Here is a 27,285-nt window from a genome sequence, read left to right on the forward strand (position 1 = left end):
TATGCAGTTGGCACCCAATAAATATTCTTTTATCAGCCCTCAGTATTCACTGGAAGGACTGATGCTGACGCTGTACTACTTTGGCCACCTGATGTGAAGAGCCGACTCATTAGAAAAGATCCTGATGCTGAGGAGGGGCTGATAAAGGATGAGATGGTTGGATGGCATCACCGACTCGATGGACATGAGTTTGAGCAAGCTCTGGGAGATGGTGAAGGACAGGGAAGCCTGGCGTGCTGCAGTCCATGGACTTGCAGACTGCCAAGAGTCAGACATGATTGAGCCAGTGAACAACAATAACACATATTCTTTTATCTGATTTTTTTAAAAATTAATATGTGTCTTGGGTAGGGAGTAGAGAGGGAGAAGGAAGCTGTCTTTTAAAGCCTAGAGCAGAGACTGTGTCATGGGGAGCATCCCAGGACTGGGTGAGGATGCAGACCTTTCTGGATCTGCCTCTGTCTTTCAGGATGTTTTCTGAATGTTGGACAAATACAGCTGTTTCACATTCCCGTACCTTATTCCCTGCTGTTCCTCGTGGAGCCCAGTAGGTCCCATTATACTTCCGGGCTCTGCTGGGAGGTTTTCCACTGACTCTTTGGTTGTTGATACTGGCTTTTCAGGTTGGGTGTCTGGTTTCTGTCGATGCAGACACCTTTCAGTACTGAGATTTTCCTAGGGGTCTGACCCTTTGAAGCTGGAAATTGTCATCAGGATGCTTTTTCACGTTCCTGTGGGTGAAAAGCTCAGGCCTTTCTGCAGGTTGAGGGGTTGCAGCTGCTCCTGTGCTACCCGGTGGACCAGGGAGCCTAGCTGTCTTGTCTGCTCCTGCCCCCCAGACAGTGGCATCTGCAAGGGTGACGCCCTTCGCAGAAGATCAAGAACGGTCCTGCCAGGGTTTCCCTGGTGGCTCAGTGGTAAAGATTCTGCCTGCTAATGCAGGGAACACTGGTTCGATCCCTGGTCCAGGAAGATCCCACATGCCATGGGACAGCTAAGCCCACGTGCCACAACTGCGGAAGCCCATGCTCCTAGAGCCCGTGCTCTGCAATGAGAGAAGCCGCCGCAATGAGAAGCCTGTGCATCGCAACTAGAGTAGCCCCTGCTCACCACACCTAGAGAAAGCCCACTCGCAGCAGTGAAGACCCAGCACAGCGAAAAATATATAATTAATTAAAAAAAAAAACGCTCCTGCCTCATTTTTGCTCCTGCAAATGTGTCCTTGATTTGAACTTGCAGGCACTGGCTTCTGGGCATTTTTTGCAGAGGGTCCTCGTTAGAATTCCCCTGTTAGTTTTCTAAATCTATTTGTTTTATTGAAATACAACTGACATATAAATTAGGGAGGGACCTTGTCACGAACGTGCATCTCTTTGGTGCGGAGACCGTGCTAGTGTGGAAGGAATGCAGAGAAGACACACCTCTCTTTTGCTTCTTCCAGGAATTAGTAGGCAGTCGTGTTGCCGCGGCGGGTCTCAGGCACTTACATCAGGTTTCTAGAATTTCCGACTGCTCTTGAAACCCACAGTGCTGTTTTATTTTGCTGATGGAGCCCACATGGCAGGAGAGAGTTGTTTTCTTCCCTGCGACCTGATCTGCTGCGTCACCTAGACACAGGCTATGGTCACAGAGCATGGTCAGCTTCGGAAAGCCGCGGAGTCAAAAGATGCCTCCCGATTCATCACTTCCGCCCCGTGGGACTTCAGCGTGTGTCCAGTTACAGTCACTGGCCTTCCTCGGCAAAAACGCATTTCTGCGCTACAGTTAGCCAGGCAGAGCTGGTGTCGCCCTGGCCAGTGGGGTTTGGGGACCCATCTGCTTCACATGTCATTAGCGACATTGTTTGCTCAGGGTTCCTCTGCCGAATGTTTATTCATGGAGAAATGGAGACAAGCTCCAACAGCCCAGCTGGCTTTCCAGATCCTGGGTGGACCCTGTAGCCCTTTTTTTCATTGGATGCGGCTGTCACAGAAAGAGAATAAATATGGACATCTCCTCCATGCCCCAAGTGGTGCTTCCGTTGGATTCAACACATAATGCAAGTCGGCTATGCACTGGGAGGCGCAGAGCTGAACCACGGCGAGGAGTCCTACAGCTCTGTCACCGCCGCTGGTGACAGTCTTGGGCCGGATCCTCGGGCCTGCTTTGGTTGGCTGCTCCTACCCTGGTCCTGCTACAAGGGTCCTCATCTTAAAACTAACCTTGACCAGTGATCAAACCGGGTCCCCTGCAGTGGAAGCGCCGAGCCCTAACCACTGGAACCCCAGGGAAATGCTGAGTCATTTTAGCTCTCAGTGGTCATGAGTGGCCGGTGGCCTACCATATCGGGCAGGGCAGTGGGGCTGTCTTCCTAGGGAGAGTGACCCCTCACTCATCTGTTGTCTGCCCCTCCGTGGTGCTCGGTGGGTCCATAGTCATTGTCTGTCACAGGATGGACACTGGATGCTTAGCGGGGGCTGCAGAATTCGAGGAGCCTGCGGGCGTCTGTGTGTCCCCTGCATTCTCTGTGGACCCCAATGAGGCAACCCTGGCCAACCAGCTCAGCCTTTGTTCTTGCAGCCTTCACTGGGAGCCTTAGTAAGAGGGCTGGGAGCCTGTGAAGGGGCCTGGCAGAGTCACGAGAGAGAAGAATCTCGGTGGTGAACCAAGAGCCCCCTCAACCTGCCTGGGGCCTTGGGGATCTTGCTTTTCCCAGAAGCAGCCACACGAGTCATTTAATCCCAAAAGCCAGAACCTGTGAGACCCCCAGACCTGACCCGAAGGCGCCTGTGTGACTCTGGTAGGGGGAAGGAAATGTGGGTGTCGAGCTGGTGAGGGAAGCCGAGAACTAGGGGCTTCTGCCTGGGATGAGCGCTTCCTGCCTCCAGTGTCATTAGAAGGATGCTCGGCACTTCTTCCCTCTGAGGACCTGCCTCTTCTGCAGCACAGCCCAAGGCTCAGTCCAGACCAGGAGACCAGCTGCAGATGGCAACAGGCATCATCTAGAGTTCGTGGCAGCCAAGGGGCACGTCGGTGTGGGCGGTCAGGCTTAGGACCGTCGGCCGCCCCATCCCCTCCGCTCTGCCCTGGAAGCCTGTCCGGCTGGTCCTGACTCAGCCACAGCCCCAGGGCCTGGCTGGGGGAGGTGGACGCCTGTCCCACACCCCTGTTCCCGCCCTGTGGATCCAAGCTGCTGCTCCCACGGTTCTCTTAACTGCAGTAGGCATCTCGTGTGTTTATAAACACGAAGGAAATACCTATCTTATTTTTCCAAATGGAAACTGCCCATTTTTTAAGCAGGAGGTTGGCGACTTCAGTAAGATTTTAAGTGAACAAGAAGATCAGAGTAAGATGAGGCAATAACTTATCCAAACTCTCTGTTTCTGGGAAGAAATAACAGAGTTGTTTAGGAAGAAGAACCGGTATAAGTAACTACTTTCAGAAAACCCCTTGTGTGCAAATCCAGAATCATAAATAGTTCAGAAAGACTATTCACATGGTAAAATGACTATTATAAGTAGTATATAAAAATATAATATTTAATACACATAGTAGGCTTCCAGGTGGCTCAGTGATAAAGACTCCATCTGCAAAGCAGGAGATGTGGGTTTGATCCCTGAGTCAGGAAGATCCCCTGAAAAAGGACATGGCAACCCATTCCAGTATCTTTGCCTGGGAAACCCCACGGATGAAGGAGCCTGGTAGGCTACAGCCTATGGGGTTGCAAAAATCAGACATGACTTAGTGACTAAACCACCACCACCACACATATTAAGATTCCTTTAAATAACAGAGTCACAGAAAATAAATAACAGAGTCACATGCTTAAAAGCTTTTAGGAAACCGGCAAGCAAAATGAATTCATGAAGCAGCCAGGAGAGAGGCAATAGAGAACGGTGGGGAGTTTGGAAAATCAGCCTATGTCCCCTCTCCCACCCATGAAGCATTCATATTTCAGAACCTTATATTAGTCTAAGTGACTTGATTGTCTGATGGTTGGTGATTCCTGATTTTTTTTTTTTTTTTAGTTTTTGGCCACATGGAGTGGCCTGTGGGATCTTAGTTCTCCCATTGCAACGAAAACCCTAGCTCCTTAAAATTATCATTCTGTTTCTTGTACATCAACAATACTTCAATGAAAAAATGAAAGAAAGATTCTTTTTATTCTATTTTAATTTCTCTTGCCTTAAGTAGCCTGACTTGTTCTCAATCTGCATATCATTCTATTTGAGGGCAAGTCTGGCTTTTTTTCCTTCCTGCCACAGGCTCTGTGTGTGTGTGTGTGTGTGTGTGTGTGTGTGTGTGTGTGTGTGATTGTGTGTGTGTGTTTATATTAGTTACTTTGCAATCAGCATTTTTGTTTTTTTTTGGTCACACTAGGCCTTCACTGTTGCTCATGGGCTTTCTGTGGTTGTGGCAAGTGGGGCCTACTCTTCGTTGCGATGCTCAAGCTTCTTGCCGTGATGGCTTCTCTTGTTGTGGAGCACCGGCTGTAGGTGTGCAGACTCGAAGTTGCAGCTCTTAGGCTTAGTTGCTTGAGACATGTGGAATCTTCCCAGCCTAGGGATCAAACCCATGTCCCCTGCTGTGGCAGGCAGATTTCTATCCACTGTACTACTAAGAAAGTCCACAATCTGCAGGTTTTTAATCAACATTTGCTTTGGGGCCACTTCCTAAGTCAGGATGTTGTCCTGGGACAGCTTTGGTAGGAGGACAGTGGTGAACACCCAGGAGGCAGAGCAGAGAAAATGTTTGCTCCAGAGTTGGTACATGTGTTTACCTGTGTTTGGGGGAGAAGGGAAAGGCCTCATTGCCAAGCCAGGGTCTCCCATTCAGTGGCTGTGAGACCAGGTTACCTGGCCCCTCCATGCCTCAGTTCTCTGCTCAAAGTGAGAATAAAAATGGCCTATACCATAGAATTTTAGTGATGGTTCAATGAGAAAAATGGGTGCAATATCTGGCTCAGTGTATGTAGACAATACTTAATAAATGCTCACTAGCATTAGGTATTGTCACCTGTCATCAGTCAGGAGCTGTTTATTGTCAGGTACACGTTCAGCAGGCAGGATGGGGGACCCAGGGGATGAGGCAGGGTGGGGCATGCTTGTACCTTCAGGAAACGTTGCACCTGCCAGAGAAGTGGGAACACACATGGTCCCCAGGCAGTGCATGTGGGCTGGGCAGGGCAGGATGGACACTGCCCTCTAGGCGCTAAGGTCAGTGGAAAGAGACTCCTGGCACTGGATTAATCAAAGGCAGCTTTAGGGGGGATGTGAACCTTGACTGTGGACTTGAGAGTGGTTTGAGGCTCAATTGCTGGAGAGGAAGAGGCTCGGAATGAGATCCTTCCTGAGGGGAGCAGGGCTTGCCTGAGAGCAGGAGGGGGACTGGGAGGGAGACCCTGTGGTGGGAACTTCAGGCAAAGAGCGGAGGTAGAAGGAGGCCAGGTGGGAAAGTTTCGGGGGGCTCAACGGCTAGGAACTTTCGAACGTTTTCAAATGAAGAGGAGAGGTGGGCTGGCAGGGAGGGCATGGTGAGGCTGCAGGAGAGCTGGTGTCTGGGCCCCGGGGCTTGCAGGGCTGAGAGCACTTCCAGAAATTGGGACGGAGGTGAAGGAGACTGCACTCCAGAAGGGGTTGTCAGGAGTCCTGAGGTCCATGAAGAGCCCTCTCCGCAGTGGCAGATACAGATGGAGTGGCTGGGGGACAGAAGGCACAGGCCTGAGGCGCTGGGACCCTCCTCCCCTCCCCTGGTCACCCCTCCTCCAGCCTCAGAAATCCAGGGACCAAGGGCAGCACTTGGACAGCGGCCGGGAGGTCACAGGGGGCTGCGCTCCCCTCCCAAATGCTGAGGCTATCCGCCTGCCGGGCCAGGACCGCTGACAAAACTGCCACGGGCCTTTGAATGACACGACTCCTTGCTGGCTCACACAGTGACCAGTGGCGACCCTCAGAAAGGCTTTCTTTCTGGGTAGGTTTCCAGGTTTGGGGCAGGGCGGGTGGGGGGGGGGCGGGCGCGCCCGTCTGAGGCCCAGAGCAGGTATGGGAGGTGACAACACTTCCTAGGGGCACCTGAGCTGCTCCAGTCCTCAGGCTCTGCAGGCAGCCCAGTGGGGGTTCCGAGGGCAGCAGTGACTGTGGCAGGCGCTTGTCCTGTGGGTTGGGGTCCCCAGGCGTCACTGCTCTGTGTGTGGACAGCACCGAGTCGCCCCTTCCAGGGCAGGGCTGTTGGATCAGCTCCACCCACCCGAGTCCCTCTCTGGGTCTCCTAACTGCACGGGGTGGACGCGGCCTCTTAGGGAATGAAAACCGGTGGCTGGCAAAGTCCCAATTCAATTATGCGCCCCTTTGGCTGCGACAAAGGTCTCAGTAAGGATCACAGGGGGGAGTGATCACAGACATGCACAGAGGGGCCTGCGGGCACCAGGGCTGCACCCCCATCAGTCTACTTGAGGGTCTGGGGGAGGCTTCCTCTGAGGTCCCTACTCAGGATGAACTGACACCCTCACTCTGGGTCTTTGTCCCCACTCAGCCCTTCCTCGAGGTTCACTGGACTTGACGTAGCATGTCCTTGCCTGTTCTGGCTGTGTCTCTGGCACTCAGGGGCGTAACAGGTACATAGCAGGCCCCCAGGGCACATCTGGTGGATGACTGTGCTGAGGGAATGAAACACCGAGTCAGGAGGGCAGAGCAGCTATCTGACCTGGCTGGCTCTCTGGGCAGGGTGGTGGGGGTGGCACCCTGCCCTGGACCCCACCTGCTTAACCCTGCTCTGTCTGGTCACCAGGCCAAACCTTGGGCCTCAGAGCCTTTTATTCCAGCCGGACAGGGCAAGACTCTGCTTCCATTCTGCCCATGCCAAGAAGGCCAGTCATCAACACCCGCCTTTCCTGCCCCTCCACCCTGGAAAGGCAGGGGAGATGACCCCTGGGGGTGGTGTCACCTCTGTCCTGAGGAAAGAATGTGTCCTGAGAGATGCTGTGTGTGTTTTGGGAGCGGAAGTGTTCAATTTCAGGTGCCACCTATCTGGAAGGTACAGCAAGATGCTAGCACACGTGGTAGGGTCTCTTTTCCCCCAATTTTTAATATCTATATATATATATTTAAACTTTTTATTGGAGGATAATTGCTGGTTTCTGCTATACATCACTGTGAGTCAGCCACGGGTAAACATATATCCCCCCTCTCTCTCTCGAACCTGCCTCCCATCTCCCACCCCATCCCACCCCTCCAGGTTGTCACAGAGCACCAGAAGCATAGACGTTACTGTACATAAAATAAAACATACACATATGTATTTTAATGAGCCGAGAGTTTGCTGGAGAGCGCAGGGTGGCCGAACAGCTGCTCGGTGGTGATTCCTGCCCCGGGTGATTTTTATGAGCCGAGATTAGCAGCTCCAGGGAAGTTTGGCCTTAACGCCTGTTGTCAGAGCTGCCCTGCCTCCTGTCCGCAGAGACAGGGCCCCAGTGTGGCCTCGGCTGAACCTGGGGCCTGCAGAGCCCTAGGGGTTTCACAGGGGCCTGATGGTGGTGGTGGTGGGGGGCGGACAGGCTTGAGAGAGAGGGACCTGGGAATGAGATGTGTCACCTGCTGGGAGAGAGAACTCGGCTCTCAGGTGTGGGGACAGGCCTGCTGCAGAGTGGGCATGGAGGGAGAGGACCCCAGGGAGGGGCGCCCAGCCCTCCAGTCCCCCAGAAGGGCTGGTGGTGGGGTCCAGGGTGTTTGGACAAGGAAACTCTTTGAAACTTCCCTCCTGTCCTGCTCCGGCCCTGGTCCCCTCCCCTCCATAAAGCCATTAGCTTCTGGTGCCGGCCCTATCTCTGCTCCATCTCTGGTCCCAGGCGGGCATTCACAGACCTCCTGCCCTGGGGGACGGGAGGATTTATGGGGGGGGGAGGGTCGGGGAGGGCGCGAGGTCTGTTAGGAAAGCTGGGTGTGGGGGAGCTGTTAGTGGCTGACCAGGCCGGATCATTTCCGAGCCGGCTCTGCATGACAAAGAGGCAGGGACGAGTCCTGGCTTTGATCTGCCCCCCACCCCACGCCGCCAGCCACCTGCCTGTTGGTGTCCCCGCCCCAGCTGGGACCTCCCGAAGAAAAGCCCGGAGGGGGTGGGGACAGCTGTGGCCCAGCACCCCCGGGCCCTGCTCGGCCACCTTCCTCTCCCGGTGGCCCCAGAACAGAAATACCTCCTGGGCTGATGACCCAGAAGCCCTGCCGCCCCCTCCCGGAGAGCCAGGAAGCCCTGCGCTGAGCGGTGAGATGTGTGTGTGAAGGAGGGGCTCAGAGTGTAGGAGCCAGAGTTTCATGAAGCTTGGGGTGCTGAGGGGCCTTGAGGTGTGGGTCGTGCCCTGGATGGGTGCTTAGGGAGGAGCGGGGGAGGGGTGCATTTCCAGAGTTCCTCCAGCATCCATGCTGGGGGCCTGCTGGGGCCCCTGGAAAGCATAGAGGAAGCACAGCCCAGGGGCGGCTTTTACATCTCCCGGAGGAGTGGGCTTGAGAAACTGAAATGTCCTCGCCTCGTGGGCTGGGATGTGGAAAACGGTTTTAAGGGAGAAGGTGCAGACTGAAAGAGAAGGCTCCCAAGAACCCGTAGGGAATGGACTCGCCAGATGCTTTTAGCTCCATACAACATTTCCATCCCTGGGTTGAGGGGCAGAGGGGATGGTCCTGTCTCTGGAGGAGGGCAGGTGCACGCAGCATCCCGAGTGTCTCAGGCCTGATATGGAAATGTCTCGTTTTCCTCTCTTTCCTGGTCTCTCAGCTCCCAGTTGCCTTAGGGAGTGGTCCTGAGCAGGGATCCTCACCTCCTCCCACCCCCAGCCAGGGGCGACCCTCGGGTGAGAAGGCCAGAGTGGGAGAGAGTCTGGGGGGAGGCAGGCCTTCCAGGGGAGCGGGGTCTCCTGGTCCATCCCACACTGATTCTCCCTTCCATCTGTTCCCTCTAGGGAGCCCCATCTCAGAAGCCATCGATCCCCGGGGTCGTCCCCGGCCCTGGGGGGGGGCGGGGCGCAGGCGGACCATGCCCAGCCTGCCGGCCCTGCTTGCCTTGCTGTTCGCCTGCTGGGCCCCACTCCAAGCCGCAGCCAGCTCCTGGTGGTGAGTGCAGGGCCGGAGCCCTTCCCAGCCTGTCTTCTCTGGGCGATGGAGGGGGGAGAAGGGGCCATTCCTTTATAGAACCCCAGGACACCGGACAGCTCTTCCTCTCTCTCTCCAGCCCCAGAGTTAACATGACGGCTCCCAGAGGATGAAGGATTAGTTCATCTGGCTTCTCTGGTCCTGGCTGCAATCCCTTCTCCCTTTCCCCCCCCACCCCCACTGTCCCCATCTCCATGGCTTGTTAGAAATAGCTCTTTTTTTGTTATAGGATCAATAAGAATATCGATTTTTTTTTCTGCTGCTGGTGAGGGCAAGGAGACTAGGGTTCCCGGTTTATAAATCTGAAAACCCGCATGAGGGATTGACGGGACCACGTGTGGCTTCCTTTTGTGTTTTTAAGATGACTGTCATTGCTAGGTGCAAAGGGAAGCGTCAGGCACCCACCCCCCCACCCCTGTTTGGTCTGGGCTCTGCTCTCATCCTGCTCAGCTGGCAGATTCACAGCTCAGCATTAAATTCTATGAGCCAGGGGAGAGCCCTAGAGGGTGGGCTCAGGGGCTGTGGGGGTGAGCAGGAAGTGAGAACTTTGAGAGTATCTGGCCCTGTATGTAAATCAGATTCGACTTTAAGGCCTAAGGGGAATTCTCTTTGAAGGCCTTGGTTACTTTCCACACACGTGGCACCCTTGGGCCACAGTGGCCTCGACACTCCTGCACAGAACCCTGCGTCCACCCTGCATACTCACCCCAGTCTCCTAAAGGCTGCTCCCATCGCTGAGTGCCCTTCCCCCTCTGGTCACTTGGATCTAAATGCTCAAGGCGGTCTCAGACATTCAGCGTCTCTCGTGTCGCCTACATCTGTGCCTCTGTTTCCCTTTGAAGGCAGGAACTCTGTTTGTACTAACTCTCCTTCCCAAGCCCTTGGCTCAGGGCCCATCCTCCAGGAGGGGGTGGAGCTCCGGGCCTGCTGCTGCCCTGGCTCATACGCTCACCTCGGCCCTCCGGCTGCAGGTCCTTGGCGATGAGCCCGGTGCAGAGACCCGAGATGTTCATCATCGGGGCCCAGCCTGTGTGCAGCCAGCTCCCGGGGCTGTCCGCCGGCCAGAGGAAGCTCTGCCAACTCTACCAGGAGCACATGGCCTACATCGGGGAGGGCGCCAGGACGGGCATCAGGGAGTGCCAGCATCAGTTCCGGCAGCGCCGTTGGAACTGCAGCACCGTGGATGATGCCTCCGTCTTTGGGAGAGTCCTGCAGATCGGTGAGTGGGGGTGGGCTGGGACCCGCTGGCAAGGAGGGGGTCTCCAGTGGCGGGTGGTCAGCTGGCCCTCAGTCTCCCACCCAGCGGGCGAGGCCTTGAGCTGGAGTCAGGGTCCGCGTTGAGTGTGAGCACGTTGAGAAGCTCACCCACCACCAGTGCCCAGTTTCAGCTCCAGGGCCTCCTCCCGAGCTGCGGGCAGAGAAGACAAGATTGCAGCCCTGAGTGTCTACGGAGTTTCGTCTCTTCCTTTTGGACTCAGAGAGACTTTGGGTCAGATTGGCAGTGGCTGTCATTAACCCAACCCAGATCCAGTCCTGGCCTTTTCATTTGAAAGAGAATGTGTGTGAAAGTGGGGGATGGGCAGACTGAAGGAGGAAGATGAGCGCCCACCCGCCACTCCCCGAAGCCCTCCACCTCCCCCCGCCCCCACCTGGATTCCCACATCCCCCTCTCCAGCTCCTGGCCCAAGATTCTTGGGCTGCGCTATTGCTTAGATGGAGGTGTGATCTCGGGTCTAATTGTTTTAGGTCCTTTTGAAATGCAGTCCTCCCCTCCCTGGCAAGAAATTGAGAAATCTGGCCCCTATTCTACTAGCTCTTATCCCCAGGGCCATAAAAGAAAGGTGTTAGAGCCTCAGGTCCCAGCTCACATTCTCCCAGAACAGCTTCCCCCTAAAGGCGACCTTCAGGAGTCCCCCTAGGCTGCGTTTCTGGCAGGCAGTGGGCAGGGCAGCTCAGGCTTCTCTGTGCTTCTGTTGTGGAGCCCCTGCACCTGGCCCACGTGGAGAAAGTGAGGTCGGGGAAGCACACTTGGAACCTTGCTTCTCTCCTTTGAATATCAGCTTGAAGTCTGTGAAAGGAGTGCTCATGAGTTCCTGTAACCCTCCTCCTGGGCAATTTTCCCAAAAGAATGGACCTGGGGGTCAGGTGGGCTTCATTCATAGTTTATCCTTGTTCAGTCACTCCGTCGTGTCCAGCTCTTTTCGACCCCATCGATTGCAGCACGCCAGGCTTCTCTGTCCTTCACCATCTCCTGGAGTTTGCTCAGACTCATGTCCATTGAGCCAGAGATGCCATCAGCTTCTGCATCAGTCCTTCCAATGAATATTCAGGGCTGAGTTCCATTAGGATTGAGTGGTTTGATCTCCTTGCAGTCCAAGGCACTCTTTATCAGTTCTTCTCAAATAGTCATTTCTTCCTGGTGGGTATCTGGGTCAGCCGTTCTCCCTGCCCACTGTATCTCAGGTGAAGAAACTAGAATGGCCCAGGTATGTTGCAGGCCAAAATCTTGGCTTTCTCTGCCCACCAAAGCTGTATAAAAAATATGGAGACAGAATTTGGAGGAAATAAGAAGCTGGCTTTAATTCTCAGCCAGCAGAGAGGGGAACACGGTAGGCTCATATCTCAAGAATTATGCCCCCCCCATCAATTTTTCTTCCCCGTGAAAGGTATAGAGAGGCACCCCATAGTCACTGCCAGGGAGCTAGTGTTTCTTTGGGACCGAGTGAATGCCTGACATTGGCCAGATTCTGTTCAGTTCATGTAGTTTTGTCACGTGAATACCAAAAAAGTGAGGCTTTGCTTTAGGGGAGAAGGGGTGTCGGGACCATAATCTCTGTGGAGTGTGCCGGTTTGCGTGGGGAGGGCTTCCCAGGTGGTGCTAGTGATAAAGAACCCGCCTGCCAGTGCCGGAGAGGTAAGAGACATAAGTTTGATCCCTGGATCGGGAAGATACCTGGAGAAGGGAATGGCTACCCACTCCAGTATTCTTGCTTGGAGAAACCCACTGACAGAGGAGCCTGGCGGGCTACAGTCCAGGGGGTCGCAAAGAGTTGGACACACGCTTTCACCAGTGAAAGCGGACACCAGTCTCTGGCCCTGTTCTGTCACAGACGGAACCCTTCTGTTGTCCTTGTCACTGTCCCCTTCTGCACCTTCCCTGCAGGCTTATGCTGCCTGGGAAGGTGGGCGGAGGCTGGGTTCTAACTGGTCCTCTCTCTGTGTCTGGCGTGGAACCTCCCCGCAAGCATCCACCACCAGAGGGCAGCAGAGCGCCCCAGAGGGCACCAGGCCCTTCACCTGGAGGCACCTACCCGGAGGCTGGGCAGCCGTGGGACAGAGGGCGTGATGTCGTCCCGCTGTCTCCCTGTTGGGCGGAGATGCACCATCTCTCAGGAGCTCCATGGCTGCTGGTTTATCAGCATTTATCCCCTGAATTGTTTCACACACGGGCTTCCTTGATGTCTCAGATGGTAAAGAATCTGCCTGCGCTGCAGGACAACCAGGAAAATCCCGTGGACAGAGAAGCCTGGTGGGCTACGGTCCACAAGGGTCGAAAAAAGTGAGACACACCTGAGCAACTAAGCACACACATAGAGATGTCCCCACATTGCTCATCCACTCCGAGTCCCCAGTTCCCTGCTTGCTGAGAGCAGCATGAGGTCTGTTCCGAGGCTCACCTGAGACTCCCATGCTGCCCCAGTAGGGCGGGGTTGCCTGCACTCCAGGCCCAGTGATGCTCCAAAACAAAGGAGGCAGGATGACCGGGAGAGATGCCAAGCGGATTCACCGGTGGGTGATTCACCAGCTACATCGTGGGCTGGGACCCTCAGAGCCCTGTTGTTTGCAGTAAACACTCAGCTGCAGAAACATTGTTTTTAAAGGCAGTTCTGAGAAGGGTGACTCAGCTCTGCAAAGTGTGTTTACTAAAAAAAAAAAAAAAAGGAAATCAGACATATGTAACTTGGAAAGGGGAAAACATAAAAGGCATATTCGTTGTTTTCAAATACTGAAGGGCTGTCAGATGGAGGAGGGATTAGCTCCAGCAGAGGGAAGTTGTAGGAAGTCATCTTGCAGCTTGTTCTGGGAAAGAACATTCTGGTGATTAGTGTCATTTAACACAGACAGACTGGGTGGCCTTGGGCACCCAACATGATTCTCCCAAGTGTTAGTACTAGATGCTCAGTCATGTCCAAACTCTTTGCGACCCCGTGGACTATAGCCTGCCAGGCTCCTCTGTCCAGGGGATTCTCCAGGCAAGAATACTGGAGTGGGTTGCCGTTCCATTTTCTAGGGGATCTTCCCGACCCAGGGATCAAACCCGGGTCTCCTGCATTGCAGGCAGATTCTTTACCATCTCAACCAGGGAAGGCTCCAATTCTCCAGGGCAGGTTGTAAAAGCAGTGCTCCTGACAGACAGAGTGTAGGTCTGGCCCAGCTTCAGATGGTATCTGTCCCGGGCTGCCAGGTAGGGTGTCAAGGCCCGTTTTAAGAAGATTTCTCCGACATGACTCCCTCAAAGGGGGGTCCAGGCCCCCCTCCCAAAGACCTCTTGGCCATCTTACCATCCTGGGAACTCACACAGTCTGATTCCCTAGACCCATAGATCCTGACTCTGGCCGAAGTTCACAGGGGTTCAAATGTCAGTCCCGACCGCTGGTCCCCGTGTGGCTTCCTGTATCACCTGGCTTTCCTGGTACTGTTCTGCTCCACATCTGACCAGAAGCCGGCCCCTGCTTAAAGGAGCAAAACTGATTTGCCCCGTGTGTTCAGGTTGCAAACTTCGCTGTGTCCTACCGGACCATCCAGAAGTAGGGCCAGGTGGGACATCACACTGGATGTAGCAGTGACTTCAGACTGCCTGCCTCACCACCTGCCAAGACAAGGTTGTGCGATGGCCACCTTTGACCCCAGAGGCTCAGAAGAGGGGGACATGGGGAGCAGAAGAGTCTGCCCAATTAAAATAAACTTTTTTTTTAAAAAGGGACTTCCTTGGTGATCCAGTGGTTAGGGCTTCACGCTTCCAATGCAGGAGGCACAGGTTTGGTCCCTGGTCAGGGAACTAAGATCCTGCATGCAATGCAGTGCAGCCAAAAAGAAGAAAATTTTTTAATTTTCAAAAAGGTTAATTTGTTTAATGTTTAAAATTTTTTAATTTTTTGAATGTTTAAAAAGTTGAAAATTTTATTTAATTTTCAAATAAAAGAAGATTCTGCCCAATTTCCTCACTGAAATCAGGACTGAATCTCAGTTCCTTGCTAAGAACACCTGTCTCCATGTCTGAGTCCATATGAGTATGATTTATTATTTCTCATGATGATTTTACTGAATATAATGCACATTGCATACAACACAGCATTTTAAAGTGTAACAGTCCCGTGTATATTCGGCAGGCTGTACAACCAGCCAGGACGTTGTCACAGCCCTGTGGAGACACCGCACTCCTGTTCGTGGGTGTGCTCCATGTCTTCTCCCTCCTCCCCAAACCCCAGACAACACTCATCTTTCTGTCTGTATGAAAGTTCACACTGTGGACGTTTCATATGTGGCCTTTTGTGTCTGTCCAATACAAAATGTGAAGTGCTCACTTCCCGTTAATACCTCAAGGTTCATCCATGCTGGAGCCTGTCCCCATTACCTCGTTACTTTTTATGGCTAAATACTATTTCACTGCATGTACAATACCACCTTCCGTTTACCCATTCATCTGTGTCAATGATGGTCATTATAGGTTGTTGCCACCTTTTTAGATAGTATCAATAATGTTGTGATGAAGATTCAGGTAGAGGTTTTTCTGTGCACACATGTTTCCGTTTATCTTGGTTATATTCTTAGGTGTTGGGGTTGCTGGGTCACGTGGTAATTCTGTTTAACCTTTTGAGGAGCTGCCAGACTGTTCTCCAAAGCAGCTGCACCATCAAACGTTCCCACCAGCAGCACATGAGGCTTCCGGTTTTTCCATGTTCTCATCAACTTGTCACTAGTCGCCTTTTGGATGACAGCCTTCCTCGCGGGTGTGAAGTGATGCCTTTGATTTTGATTTGCATGTCTCTGGGGGCTGAGTATTATTTTTATAAGTGTTTTTATTGAAGTAGAGCATACATCATACAGCCCTTTAAGTGGTTCGCCTTAGCGATGGATTCTTTACAGGAAATGATCTGGACGTTTAGAGAGACTGTGCCGAGCGTCTGTGCCCCAGCGCTGCTGGGTGGGAGGCAGTGGGGACCTTGGAGACAGAGGGAAGTGGCTAGGATGATTCTGGTCGTTGTGATACTGGCTCATTTCTACTCCTGGTCTTGGCCGCTGTTTAGCTAGGGGGTGCAGCTATAGACAGGTGTGTGAGTTTACCTCGGTTATGCAGCTGTAGACAGGTGTGTGAGTTTACCTAGGAGATGCAGCCACAGACAGACAGATGTGTGACTTGTGGAGGGTGAGAAGCAGGTCTGTGAGGGAGAGATGAATGCCAGGTTGGAGTCGCACTGCAGGTCCTGTGATCCCTCCTCAGCCTCCTTCCGGCTGGTCCACAAATGTGTTAATCCCAGTCTCTGGTCCATTCAGGCTGGCCTGATAGGAAGGTGCCGGTGGGTAAAGTTATCCAGATGGGATGAGGTGCTGGCTGGCGCTGAAGGGACACTTGGGTTCTTGGTCCAGGTGCTTTCTAACCCTGGAGCCTCGGCAGTGGGAGATGCCCTGTTCCTGGTGCGGGCCAGGGCGGTGCAGGGGAGGGGATGTGGGGGAGGGCCTCACCTCTCCCCTTGTCTGTCTGCCCCTCTGTCTGCAGGGAGCCGGGAGACGGCCTTCACCTACGCTGTGAGCGCAGCCGGGGTGGTGAATGCTATCAGCCGCGCCTGCCGTGAGGGCGAGCTGTCCACCTGTGGCTGCAGCCGGGCCGCACGGCCCAAGGACCTGCCCCGGGACTGGCTGTGGGGCGGCTGCGGCGACAACGTGGACTACGGCTACCGCTTCGCCAAGGAGTTCGTGGACGCCCGCGAGCGGGAGAAGAACTTCGCCAAGGGCTCGGAGGAGCAGGGCCGCGTGCTCATGAACCTGCAGAACAACGAGGCAGGCCGGAGGGTAAGCCATCCCTGCCCCACACGTACCTGGAGGGGGCGCTCTGCCCCCTGTGCACCTGGGCGGCTTGCTGGCCACCAGGACGTAGGCAGTGACCATGTAATCCCCCTCCCCACATGCACCAAACTGTAGACACCCTCACCCCCATACACACCCAGACGGAGGACCCTACCCGCCCCACACATACCTACACCATCGGCTGTTCCTGGGCTGTGCTGCCAGCTTCTGGCTGGTCCAGAAAGAGATGAGTCTGACCACAGAGATTCTTACCTGTACGTGTGCTTTAACCTGAGTGCAAATGCAGAAGGTGGCCACCTTTGAAGGCCTAGGCTCATCAATCTCATATAAGACACAAGGGCTTCTGAGCCTCAATTTCAGTGGAAAGCAACACGTAGGTTTCGGGAGCTGGCTTTATCATATGTGCAGAGCACCCCGGGGCGCTAGGCTTCCTGAACGGCTGCTGGAGAGCTCTGTGCCCATCCGCTGTACCTGCTCAGGGAGCCCCCAACCTCCGGGCACACGGTCTGCTCCTGTTTCCCGGGCAGGGTCTGCTCTGTCGGGGCTAGAGGGCTTGCTAAGCTGGAAGCTCTCTCTTTTGCTGGTCAGGTGTCCACTGTGCATCCAGGTACCCCTGGAGAGAGGTGTGAGGCCTGAGTGCTGGGTGGCAGGAGACCCTTCTGGTCCCCGACCTCTCAGGAAAGCACACAGACCTCTCTCTGGGAGAGCTGTCCACACCCAGGTCCATGTCAAACCCAGGTTTGGGGCCTGGCAAGGTTCTTCACGAGACCAAAGATGAGCCAGTGGAAAAAAAAAAAAAACAGGAACGGCAGTTTCTGGAGGAGAAATAAATTCAGAAATTTAATGTTGGTTCATTGGTGATTCAGTAATAGGATATGGATATACGTCTTAAAAAGTGTTTCTATGTTAAATTAAAAAAAAATTTACTCATGTTTCGTAGGAGCACATGTCAAACAAAAGGACTGGAATTGTGTCTCATATGACTTGGGGTCCCCGGTCTTGGTAGGATGCTTAGCACCGTCACTATCTGACATCAGGTCGGAATTAGACTTGGTCGTTGCCCAGCATCTTCTCTGCAGAGTCCGTGCTCAGAGTGTTGTGTAGCCAGGTGTGGGTGCCCATCTGTGGTGAGTCAGGAGTCCAGGCCGCGGCTCTGGTCTGTGAACCTGGGCTCAGAGACCAGTGCTGTTTGGCTCCTCCAGTCATTTGTGAAGCGTCTTCCATCTGCTCCACCTCCTCTCTGTTTGCCTGTCTTTGGGCGTCTAACCTGGTTGATAAAAGAAACAAACAAACCAAAAAAGGTTAAGTCTTCACCTTGTCTCCTAAATGCCCAAATTCTACCCATTTTTCAAGATCCCAGTAAATACCACCTGCAGGCGTTGTGCTAGTCGCTCAGTCGTGTCTGATTCTTTGCGACCCCGTGGGCCCTCCAGGCTCCTCTGTCCATGGGATTCTCCAGGCAAGAATACTGGAGTGGGTTGCTAATCCCTTCTCTAGGGGATCTGCCTGACCCAGGGATCGAACTCTGGTCTCCTGCATTGCAAATAGATTCTTTACTGTCTGAGACACCAAGGAAGCCCAGTTGCTGGTCCACCATCTTCGCATCCCCTGTGCTCCGTGGCATCTGTGTCTGGAGGGCAGTGGAGCCTTTCAGACGGGCTTCCTGTTCCTTGCTCTGGGTCCTCTGCTCTGCTCTTTAGCTGGTGGGCGTATGTGTCAGTGCAGAGGAAACTCCCCTGGGCCTCCTAGCAAGAGGCCACAGAGAGGAAGGTTTTCCTTCTCTGACTCAGTTGCAGAGGCAGAGGGGACCAGGCGTCTACCCTCAGCCGGTCTTGTCAGTCGAATCTTGACCCCACTTCTGCTGGCTCCTCATTTCATCACCCTTAATTGTTTGTTTGCTTTTTCCAGCCCTTATCTCTGCTGCGCCTTCCATCTGCCCTTCCCACACCGTCCCCGGCTTCCTCCGTCTGCTCCCCGTCTTTGGGCCCCCATCCGGTAGGCTCCATACCTCTTCACAACCCTTTCTCTCTCCCCGGCCTCCATCTGCTCCAGGTGGGGAACTTCTGTCTCTCTCTCGAGTTCTCATCCCACCTCCAAGGAGCAGGCCTCCCACTTCCTCACACCTACACAGAGCCTTCCTTGGGAAGGACTGAGTACTGGCGGGGATGGGAAAGTGCCTGGACTGCTATTTTACAACTGGATTTTTTTTTTAAAGTAGGCTATCTAGGATCTGATATCTTGGTGCAGTGTAAACGTCAGGGACACTTTGCGAGAAACTTCTCTTGCCTTTGAGAACCTCCAGTGACCCCATTCTACATACTGAAGGCCAGAGCAGTGGGTTGATACCGCCTTGTCACTGCAGGGCCTCTGAGCATTTTCTAAATGAAAACTGCCCCATCCTTGTGACATCCTGCCAGTAACTGAGCTCGGCCACACTGTTACATGTGGAAGAGGGGGAGGGGGCTCTGCTGGGGGCAAGATAGAGCACTAAGAAAAACTTACGAACATGCTATTGCTTTTTCAGTTACCAGGAAGGCCAAAATCCCCTCCCCCTTCTCTTGCAAGAGGCAAGTCTATATATGAGCAACGGTGAAATATCTAAACTACAGGCATTACTATCTCTGTGATGTCTTTCTTCCTGGAGGAAGGAGAATGAACATGTGAATAGTGAGGCTCAGTGGCTCTCTACCTTCTAGATTTGTTTTACTGGAATTCCTGTCCCTCCCCTGAAGCCTCCCCGACTCTCTTTCCCCAGATCCCCTGAGTGTTTGCTCGCCGCGGAGATAGATGCTATCCTGCCTTCTCCCCCACTCACTTAGGGCAGGTACACAGCTTTAGGCCCTTAATGCTTCCTCCTCGTGCCGGAAGTCCCTCTCCAAACCGAGGACCATTTCCAGGGAATGTCAGGCTCCAGCTCAGACCCGGGGGATCAGAGCCAGAGGGTGACTGCAGGCGCTGTCTTTGAAGTGCCTGTAGGAATCGGGGGTCACTTCTGCCTTCAAGCCGCCAGCCAAGTGCTCGGGGAGGGGCCTGCCCGCCTTCTCCATCCTAAATCCTTTTTAAGCCCCAAGGTTGGGATGTACTCCCTCCTGGGTGGTCCTCAGTGTCTCCACCCTAAGACAGTGGGGGTAGTCCTGCACCAGAAAAAAATCGGGAGGAGTCCGGGCAGTCGTAATATGAGCTGATGGTGTGGAAGCTCTTGCTTGCACCTGCAGCGGTTCCTGCCGAATAAAGACACAATCTGGGGACCCTTGAAAAGAAAGCTGAGAGGAGCCCTTGACAAATGAGTTCTGCCCGCGTCGGTGACAATAGCTGTGGCAGAAGAAAATGTTGGGCGGCGGACCTGCATCTTTATCCCACCATCTGCACTTCTGGGATGGCTGCCAGGGCCGCTGGACACAATGCGTCTGTATGCTTTCGCTGAAAAGCACTTTGTGAGCAGCTTTCTGGTCCGCTCCTGCTTTTCCCTTTGGGTCTGGGGTAGCCCACGTTCAGTCTCCTCCCGCTGCTGTGGTTCAGTGACTTCTGGGTGGGTTTATTTTCCCAGCATCGCCCTCCCCCAATCCATTGTCCCGTGGCAGAGGGCCCGCCCCACTTCCCCACATCGGCAGCCACTCCCAGGGGGTGTCTTGTCACAAGTGTGCTGTGGTTTATGGGGAGGAGCCCGACGGCTCTGCAGAGCTAATGACCCACTTAACCCAGAAAAGGGGAGCGTTTAATTCCTGGGGGACTTGGCAGGATCGGAGAGAGCTTGTGGCCGGACAAGGTCTCTGTTGTAGGCTCCTGGTACAGCTGATTCTTTTTTTTCTGTCTTGGACTCTGTATGATGTAGAAGCTGGACTCATTTTGTTGGTTTTTATTTGTTTGAGACATTGATCAAGATAGAAATACCTTTTTTTCTTCCCCTGCTGGTAACGATGACACATTTCAAGTAATAAGAGTTGGATAACACAGAAAGGAGCTTCCCTGGTGGGCCTGCCTGCCAGTGTAGGAGAGGCAGAAGATGCGGGTTCGATCCCTGGGTTTGGGAAGATCCCTTGGAGGAGGAAATGGCAGCCCACTCCAGTATTCTTGCCTGGGAAACCCCATGGACAGAGGAGCCTGGCGGGCTGCAACGACTGACATGACTGAGCGACTAAACAGCAACAAAGTCGAAAGGGCAAGTGCCGTTCTGGAAGCAGATCAGACTGGGCATCACCTCCCTGCGGTTTTCTCTGTGCTGCTGCTCTTCATGTCCTTTCAGTCTGGAGAGACCTCTGGACGCGGTTGGAGAACCTGTGCCTCTGCACACGCCCACCCTGCCAGCCCCCGCTTGCACTCGCCCTGTGGCGACCTGAGCCGGCCTCTGGGCATCTCTTGTTGGGACGTTCTCCTCATCCTCTTCTCTCTCCCCTCCTCAGGCTGTGTACAAGACGGCAGACGTGGCCTGCAAATGCCATGGCGTCTCGGGGTCCTGCAGCCTCAAGACCTGCTGGCTGCAGCTGGCCGAGTTCCGCAAGGTGGGGGACCAGCTGAAGGAGAAGTACGACAGCGCGGCCGCCATGCGCATCACCCGCCGCGGCAAGCTGGAGCTGGTCAACAGCCGCTTCAAGCCGCCCACCCCTGAGGACCTGGTGTACGTGGACCCCAGCCCGGACTACTGCCTGCGCGACGAGAGCACGGGCTCGCTGGGCACTCGGGGCCGCCTGTGCAACAAGACGTCCGAGGGCCTGGACGGCTGTGCGCTCATGTGCTGCGGCCGCGGCTACGACCAGTTCAAGAGCGTTCGGACCGAGCGCTGCCACTGCAGGTTCCACTGGTGCTGCTTCGTCCGCTGCAAGAAGTGCACGCAGGTCGTGGACCAGTTTGTCTGCAAGTAGCTGCGGCTGCTGCCTGCTCCTCTGAGCGGGGCCGGGAGTCCATGGGATATAAATCTATATAAATATATTTTATATTTGTAAAAAGGAAAGGCTGGATGGTAAATAATTAAAAGAAGACAACAGAAAGGAGAAGCTTATTTAAGAGATGCTGGAGATCTTTGAGGATTGGGGGTCTCTGCTCCCAGTGGGTGGGACGTGGGCTTTGTCTCCTGCCCTAGCGGGGCCTCTCTAGAGGTGGGGGCTTGGGAATGTTCATGGCCTACCCGACGAGGCCTTGAGGACAGAGAGGGTGCTCGGAGGGAGAAGTGGATGGCATCTGGAGTCCTTGTTGGGTGGGTGATGGCCCTGCGACCCTAGCTGCTAAGCCAGGCAGCCCCTTGGATGGTGACGGGAACTCAGCCTCACCCCTGGCATCTTCTGGGTCTCCAGCAGAACACCGACTGGTTCCATGAGAGGCCCGGTGCCTTCTCACATATTCGTCTGTGTGTGCTTGCAGAATCCACAGTTACAGGAAAGAGGAGAGGCCCCTTGTCACCTCTGATGGCTGGACCAGCTCCTCCCCTGACACTGGGGCCCGTCTTTCCAGCGAGAGATTTTCTTACTCCAGGGTTCGCGGGCTCCCACCTCGGCTCCCACAGCATCTGTGCCCGAGCTGCAGAAAGCCAGGTGGTGCCCAGTCAGGTGGTCGCACCGGGCTCCCGCACCGCTGGGAACAGATGCTCTGATACTTCCGTTGGCCCTCCCTGTCAGGGAGGCCGGGGCCGACAGGGGCCGGCTCCTGGCATGGGCTCGGCTCTGCCCCGGATGTGGCTCCCTCCGACATTAAACACCCTCCACTGAAGCTTCTATCTCTTTCCTTATTTGGATTCATGGCTCCTTTTTAGTTTTGATCCGGTCCTCGGAAACCTGCTGCACGGTGCACACACACACAGGAGGGTGAGGGGATGGGGATCATTCAGAGCCCTGGTCTGGGTGGGAGGGATGGGGGATGTCATGAGAATTAATAAGGTGACGCATGTACGCCCGCCCCACCAAAGGTAACTCAGGGATCAACCATGGCTGTTAACTCTGCTGTTCTGAACAGAGCTCAGAGGTTGGAGGTTAAACCTCACATTTGGCCCCCCATCTTACCTCCCATCCATACTCTTGGGCTCTTGGATTTGCACAGGTGATGGGGATGCTCTCTGCTGGCTTCTCTGTGTCACCATGTCCGGTCCAGGGCCAGAACTCCAGCTTTGGAGTATCTGCTTGTTGTTTTTCAGTCACTCGGTTGTGTCCGACTCTCTGTGACCCACATGAACTGCAGCACGCCAGGCTTCCCTGTCCTTCACTATCTCCAGGAGTTTGATCAAACTCATGTCTGTTGAGTCGATGATGCCATCCCTTCTCCTGCCTTCATTCTGTCCCAGCATCAAGGTCTTTTCCAGTGAGTCAGCTCTTTGCCTCAGGTGGCCAAAGTATTGGAACTTCAGGTTCAATATTAGTCCTTCCTTAGGATTGATTGGTTTGATCTTGCAGTCCAAGGGACTCTCAAGAATCTTCTCCAACACCACAGTTCAAAAGCATCAATTTTTTTGGCGCTCAGCCTTCTTTATGGTCCAACTCTCACATCCATACATGACTACTGGAAAAACTATAGCTTTGACTATACACCTTTGTTGGCAATGTCTGTTTTTTAATATGCTGTCTAGGTTTGTCATGGAGAAGGCAATGGTACCCCACTCCAGTACTCTTGCCTGGAATATCCCATGGACGGAGGAGCCTGGTGGGCTGCAGTCCATGGGGTCAATAAGAGTCGGATACGACAGAGCGACTTCACTTTTACTTTTCACTTTCATGCATTGGAGAAGGAAATGGCAACCCACTCCAGTGCTCTTGCCTGGAGAGTCCCAGGGATGGGGGAGCCTGGTGGGCTACCGTCTAAGGGGTCGCACAGAGTCGGACATGACTGGAGTGACTTAGCAGCTTAGCAGGTTTGTCATAGCTTTTCTTCCAAGGAGCAAGTATCTGGGGCCAGGGACAATAAGGCAGAGCTCAGGGACTTTAGAAAGGGAGGCAGTTGCTGGGAGAGATGTTGAGCCAGTAGCCACTCAAGACACCGGTTTCATGTTAGAAAAGGTTGTTTCTAGGGAAGGGATGGGGTTGCAGAATTAATTTGGTTATAAAAAGCAAATGACACTGCAGGTTCTGCCTAAGGGCATCTGTGGTCCCGTCTCCTGCTGTGTCTTCCGTACCTAGAGAAGAACCTCCTTTCTCGACACCAAGGAACGTCTGGCTGTGTTACCCGTAACAGCTCCTCACACAGTCACTCAGATTCCTTTGGTAGACGTTTTTGAGAGGAATGGTCCATGAGAGAATATGTTTAAACCAACTGGCCTACAAAAGATTAAAACCATGTCCTTGGCTTCAGTCTGTGTGCTTTGTTCTCTCAAAGCTGCAAGTGACAGAGGCTGATCTGAGCCAGCTTGAAGGAGGAAGGTAACGTCGGGGTTTGGAGGGATCCCGCCTGTCCCAGACCCTCGGGACCTACCGGACTGGGCTTCCCTCCGTCTGCGCCCTGCCCCTCGTGGTGGGGACCCACAGGGTCCGAACTGACAGCCACTGGAAGTCACTCTGACTCCCTCACTAGTCCTTGAGCCAAGTTCCTGGGAGGACCCCTGGCCGGTGCCCCCCACTTCCCCAGGACCTCAGCGGGGGGTTCAGAGTTCATGGAGGTGAGAGGGGCTTCTTTGCTGGTATTTGGATGGGAGGACACACTCCAGCTTGTCCCATCAGTTCAGTTCAGTTCAGTTCAGTCGCTCAGTTGTGTCTGACTCTTTGCGACCCCATGAATCGCAGCACGCCAGGCCTCCCTGTCCATCACCATCTCCCGGAGTTCACTCAGACTCACGTCCATCGAGTCCGTGATGCCATCCAGCCATCTCATCCTCGGTCGTCCCCTTCTCCTCCTGCCCCCAATCCCTTCCAGCATCAGAGTCTTTTCCAATGAGTCAACTCTTCGCATGAGGTGGCCAAAGTACTGGAGCTTCAGCTTTAGCATCATTCCTTCCAAAGAACACCCAGGACTGATCTCCTTCAGAATGGACTGGTTGGATCTCCTTGCAGTCCAAGGGACCCTCAAGAGTCTTCTCCAACACCACAGTTCAAAAGCATCAGTTCTTCGGCGCTCAGCCTTCTTCACAGTCCAACTCTCACATCCATACATGACCACAGGAAAAACCATAGCCTTGACTAGACGGACCTTAGTCAGCAAAGTAACGTCTCTGCTTTTGAATATACTATCTAGGTTGGTCATAACTTTTCTTCCAAGGAGTAAGCATCTTTTAATTTCATGGCTGCAGTCACCATCTGCAGTGATTTTGGAACCCCCCAAAATAAAGTCTGACACTGTTTCTACTGTTTTCCCATTTATTTCCCATGAAGTGATGGGACCAGATGCCATGATCTTCGTTTTCTGAATGTTGAGCTTTAAGCCAACTTTTTCACTCTCCTCTTTCACTTTCATCAAGAGGCTTTTTAGCTCCTCTTCACTTTCTGCCATAAGGGTGGTGTCATCTGCATATCTGAGGTTATTGATATTTCTCCCGGCAATCTTGATTCCAGCTTGTGTTTCTTCCAGTCCAGCGTTTCTCATGATGTACTCTGCATATAAGTTAAAAAAGCAGGGTGACAATATACAGCCTTGACGTACTCCTTTTCCTATTTGGAATCAGTCTGTTGTTCCATGTCCAGTTCTAACTGTTGCTTCCTGACCTGCATACAGATTTCTCAAGAGGCAGGTTAGGTGGTCTGGTATTCCCATCTCAGAATTTTCCACGGTTGATTGTGATCCACACAGTCAAAGGCTTTGGCATAGTCAATAAAGCAGAAATAGATGTTTTTCTGGAACTCTCTTGCTTTTTCCATGATCCAGCGGATGTTGGCAATTTGATCTCTGGTTCCTCTGCCTTCTCTAAAACCAGCTTGAACATCAGGGAGTTCACGGTTCACGTATTGCTGAAGCCTGGCTTGGAGAATTTTGAGCATTACTTTACTAGCATGTGAGATGAGTGCAATTGTGCGGTAGTTTGAGCATTCTTTGGCATTGCCTTTCTTTGGGATTGGAATGAAAACTGACCTTTTCCAGTCCTGTGGCCACTGCTGAGTTTTCCAAATTTGCTGGCATATTGAGTGCAGGACTTTCACAGCATCATCTTTCAGGATTTGAAACAGCTCATCTGGAATTCCATCACCTCCACTAGCTTTGTTCGTAGTGATGCTTTCTAAGGCCCACTTGACTTCACATTCCAAGATGTCTGGCTCTAGATTAGTTATCCGGAGAAGGTAATGGCATCCCACTCCAGTACTCTTGCCTGGAAAATCCCATGGGTGGAGAAGCCTGGTAGGCTGCAGTCCATGGGGTCGCTAAGAGTTGAACACGACTGAGCGACTTCACTTTCAATTTTCACTTTCATGCATTGGAGAAGGAAATGGCAACCCACTTCAGTGTTCTTGCCTGGAGAATCCCAGGGACGGGGGAGCCTGGTGGGCTGCCCTCTATGGGGTCGCACAGAGTCAGACACGACTGAAGCGACTTAGTGGTAGTAGATAAATGATCATGTCATCATGATTATCTGGGTCGTGAAGATCTTTTTTGTACAGTTCTTCCATGTATTCTTGCCACCTCTTCTTAATATCTTCTGCTTCTGTTAGGTCCGTACCATTTTTGTCCTTTATCGAGCCCATCTTTGCATGAAATGTTCCCTTGGTATCTCTAATTTTCTTGAAGAGATCTCTAGTCTTTCCCATTCTGTTTTTTCCATCTATTTCTTTGCATTGATCACTGAAGAAGTCTTTCTTATCTCTTCTTGCTATTCTTTGGAACTCAGCATTCAGATGCTTATATCTTTCCTTTTCTCCTTTGCTTTTTGCCTCTCTTCTTTTCACAGACATCACCAGATGGTCAACACCGAAATCAGATTGATTATATTCTTTGCAGCCAAAGATGGAGAAGCTCTATACAGTCAACAAAAACAAGACCAGGAGCTGACTGTGGCTCAGATCATGAACTCCTTATAACCAAATTCAGACTGAAATTGAAGAAAGTAGGGAAAACTGCTAGACCATTCAGGTATGACCTAAATCAAATCCTTAATGATTATACAGTGGAAGTGAGAAATAGATTTAAGGGCCTAGATCTGATAGATAGAGTGCCTGATGAACTATGGAATGAGGTTCGTGACATTGTACAGGAGGCAGGGATCAAGACCATCCCCATGGAAAAGAAATGCAAAAAAGCAAAATGGCTGTTGTCCCATGCAGACTGCTAACTGTTTACTCTGGACACGGTCAAACAAAGGCCCTTATCCATGACATCATGTGATTGTGGGGCCGGTCCTGAGACTTTCCTCAAAGGGGTGAAAACCTGAGCCCAGTCCGAGTGTGAAGGGGGCCCCTGCTCCCTCAAAACCTTCAGGGGCGAGGTGAAGCCTTTCTCTGTCTCGCAGGGCTGAGGGGGTAAAACTGCTAAGAGGTGTCCCTGGACTGGACACCGTCTGGGTGTCCCCGCACGGTGAGAAACCTGCTGCCATTCTGTCCCAGAAAGTAGATTGTTTTACCCTGAGCTCGACCTGAAGGGTCAGGAGTTCCTGCTAATGATTTAAATATACTTCCCTTTGGGACGTCCCTCGCAGTCCAATGACTAGGGATGGGCATTGCCACTGCAGGGGGTTCAGGTTCTATCGCTGGTTGGGGATCAGGTCCTGCATGCCGCTTGGCCAAAACCAAATTGTAAAGACACTTCCCTTTGAGAAAGAAGAAAAAGATTTTTTAAAACAATTAAAAAGCAACAACAAAATAAAGATATTCCCCTTTGAGGGTAATGACTACGGTGCCAGCTGCTTCCTTTGCACCCCCTGGCTGGCAGGGCCGGAGTCCTCACCAAGAAGAAACATTCAGGAGGGATGAGGGTGGCCAGATGTTCCTGTAAATCTCCCAGGGCCCTTGGGAGCAGAGATGGCAAATGTGGAATTTGCCGTCTTCAAATGCCCTGCGGCTGCCTGCTTGCGTCCTTCTGATTGGAGAGCACTCATGGTCCTGCTTTCCCGTCTTGGGCTGAGGACGAGAGGAGCGTTTGTGGACAAGGACGTGAGTCCACTTGCACATGTAAGGGGCTGTGTTCCTTCCTTGGTGGGGACCTAACCTCCATCTCCCTGAGCCACGGCCAGGTCCCCAGCTCCTCGCCT

At 53.1% G+C, this 27,285-nt stretch overlaps 1 protein-coding gene across 2 annotated transcripts in view; it reads left to right on the top strand.

Annotated features, from left to right (window-relative positions):
* Positions 1–26,788, top strand: part of WNT5B (Wnt family member 5B) — an 85,264-nt gene extending 58,476 nt beyond the window's left edge. Inside the window, exons 2-6 of one of the 2 annotated variants that reach the window (XM_052639374.1) lie at positions 8,927–9,077; positions 10,088–10,335; positions 15,895–16,187; positions 20,603–21,034; positions 25,990–26,788. In XM_052639374.1, coding sequence (XP_052495334.1) covers positions 9,001–9,077; positions 10,088–10,335; positions 15,895–16,187; positions 20,603–21,034; positions 25,990–26,370 — 1,431 coding nt within the window. In that variant the 5' untranslated portion in view covers positions 8,927–9,000 and the 3' untranslated portion in view covers positions 26,371–26,788. Of the gene's footprint in view, positions 1–8,926; positions 9,078–10,087; positions 10,336–15,894; positions 16,188–20,602; positions 21,878–25,989 lie in introns of those variants that run through there. The other variant, XM_052639375.1, reaches the window with a different exon arrangement.
* Positions 26,789–27,285: the final 497 nt, after the last annotated feature.

Source organism: Budorcas taxicolor, chromosome 5 (genome assembly GCF_023091745.1).
Source record: "Budorcas taxicolor isolate Tak-1 chromosome 5, Takin1.1, whole genome shotgun sequence".
Classification (NCBI taxonomy): Eukaryota; Metazoa; Chordata; class Mammalia; order Artiodactyla; family Bovidae; genus Budorcas; species Budorcas taxicolor.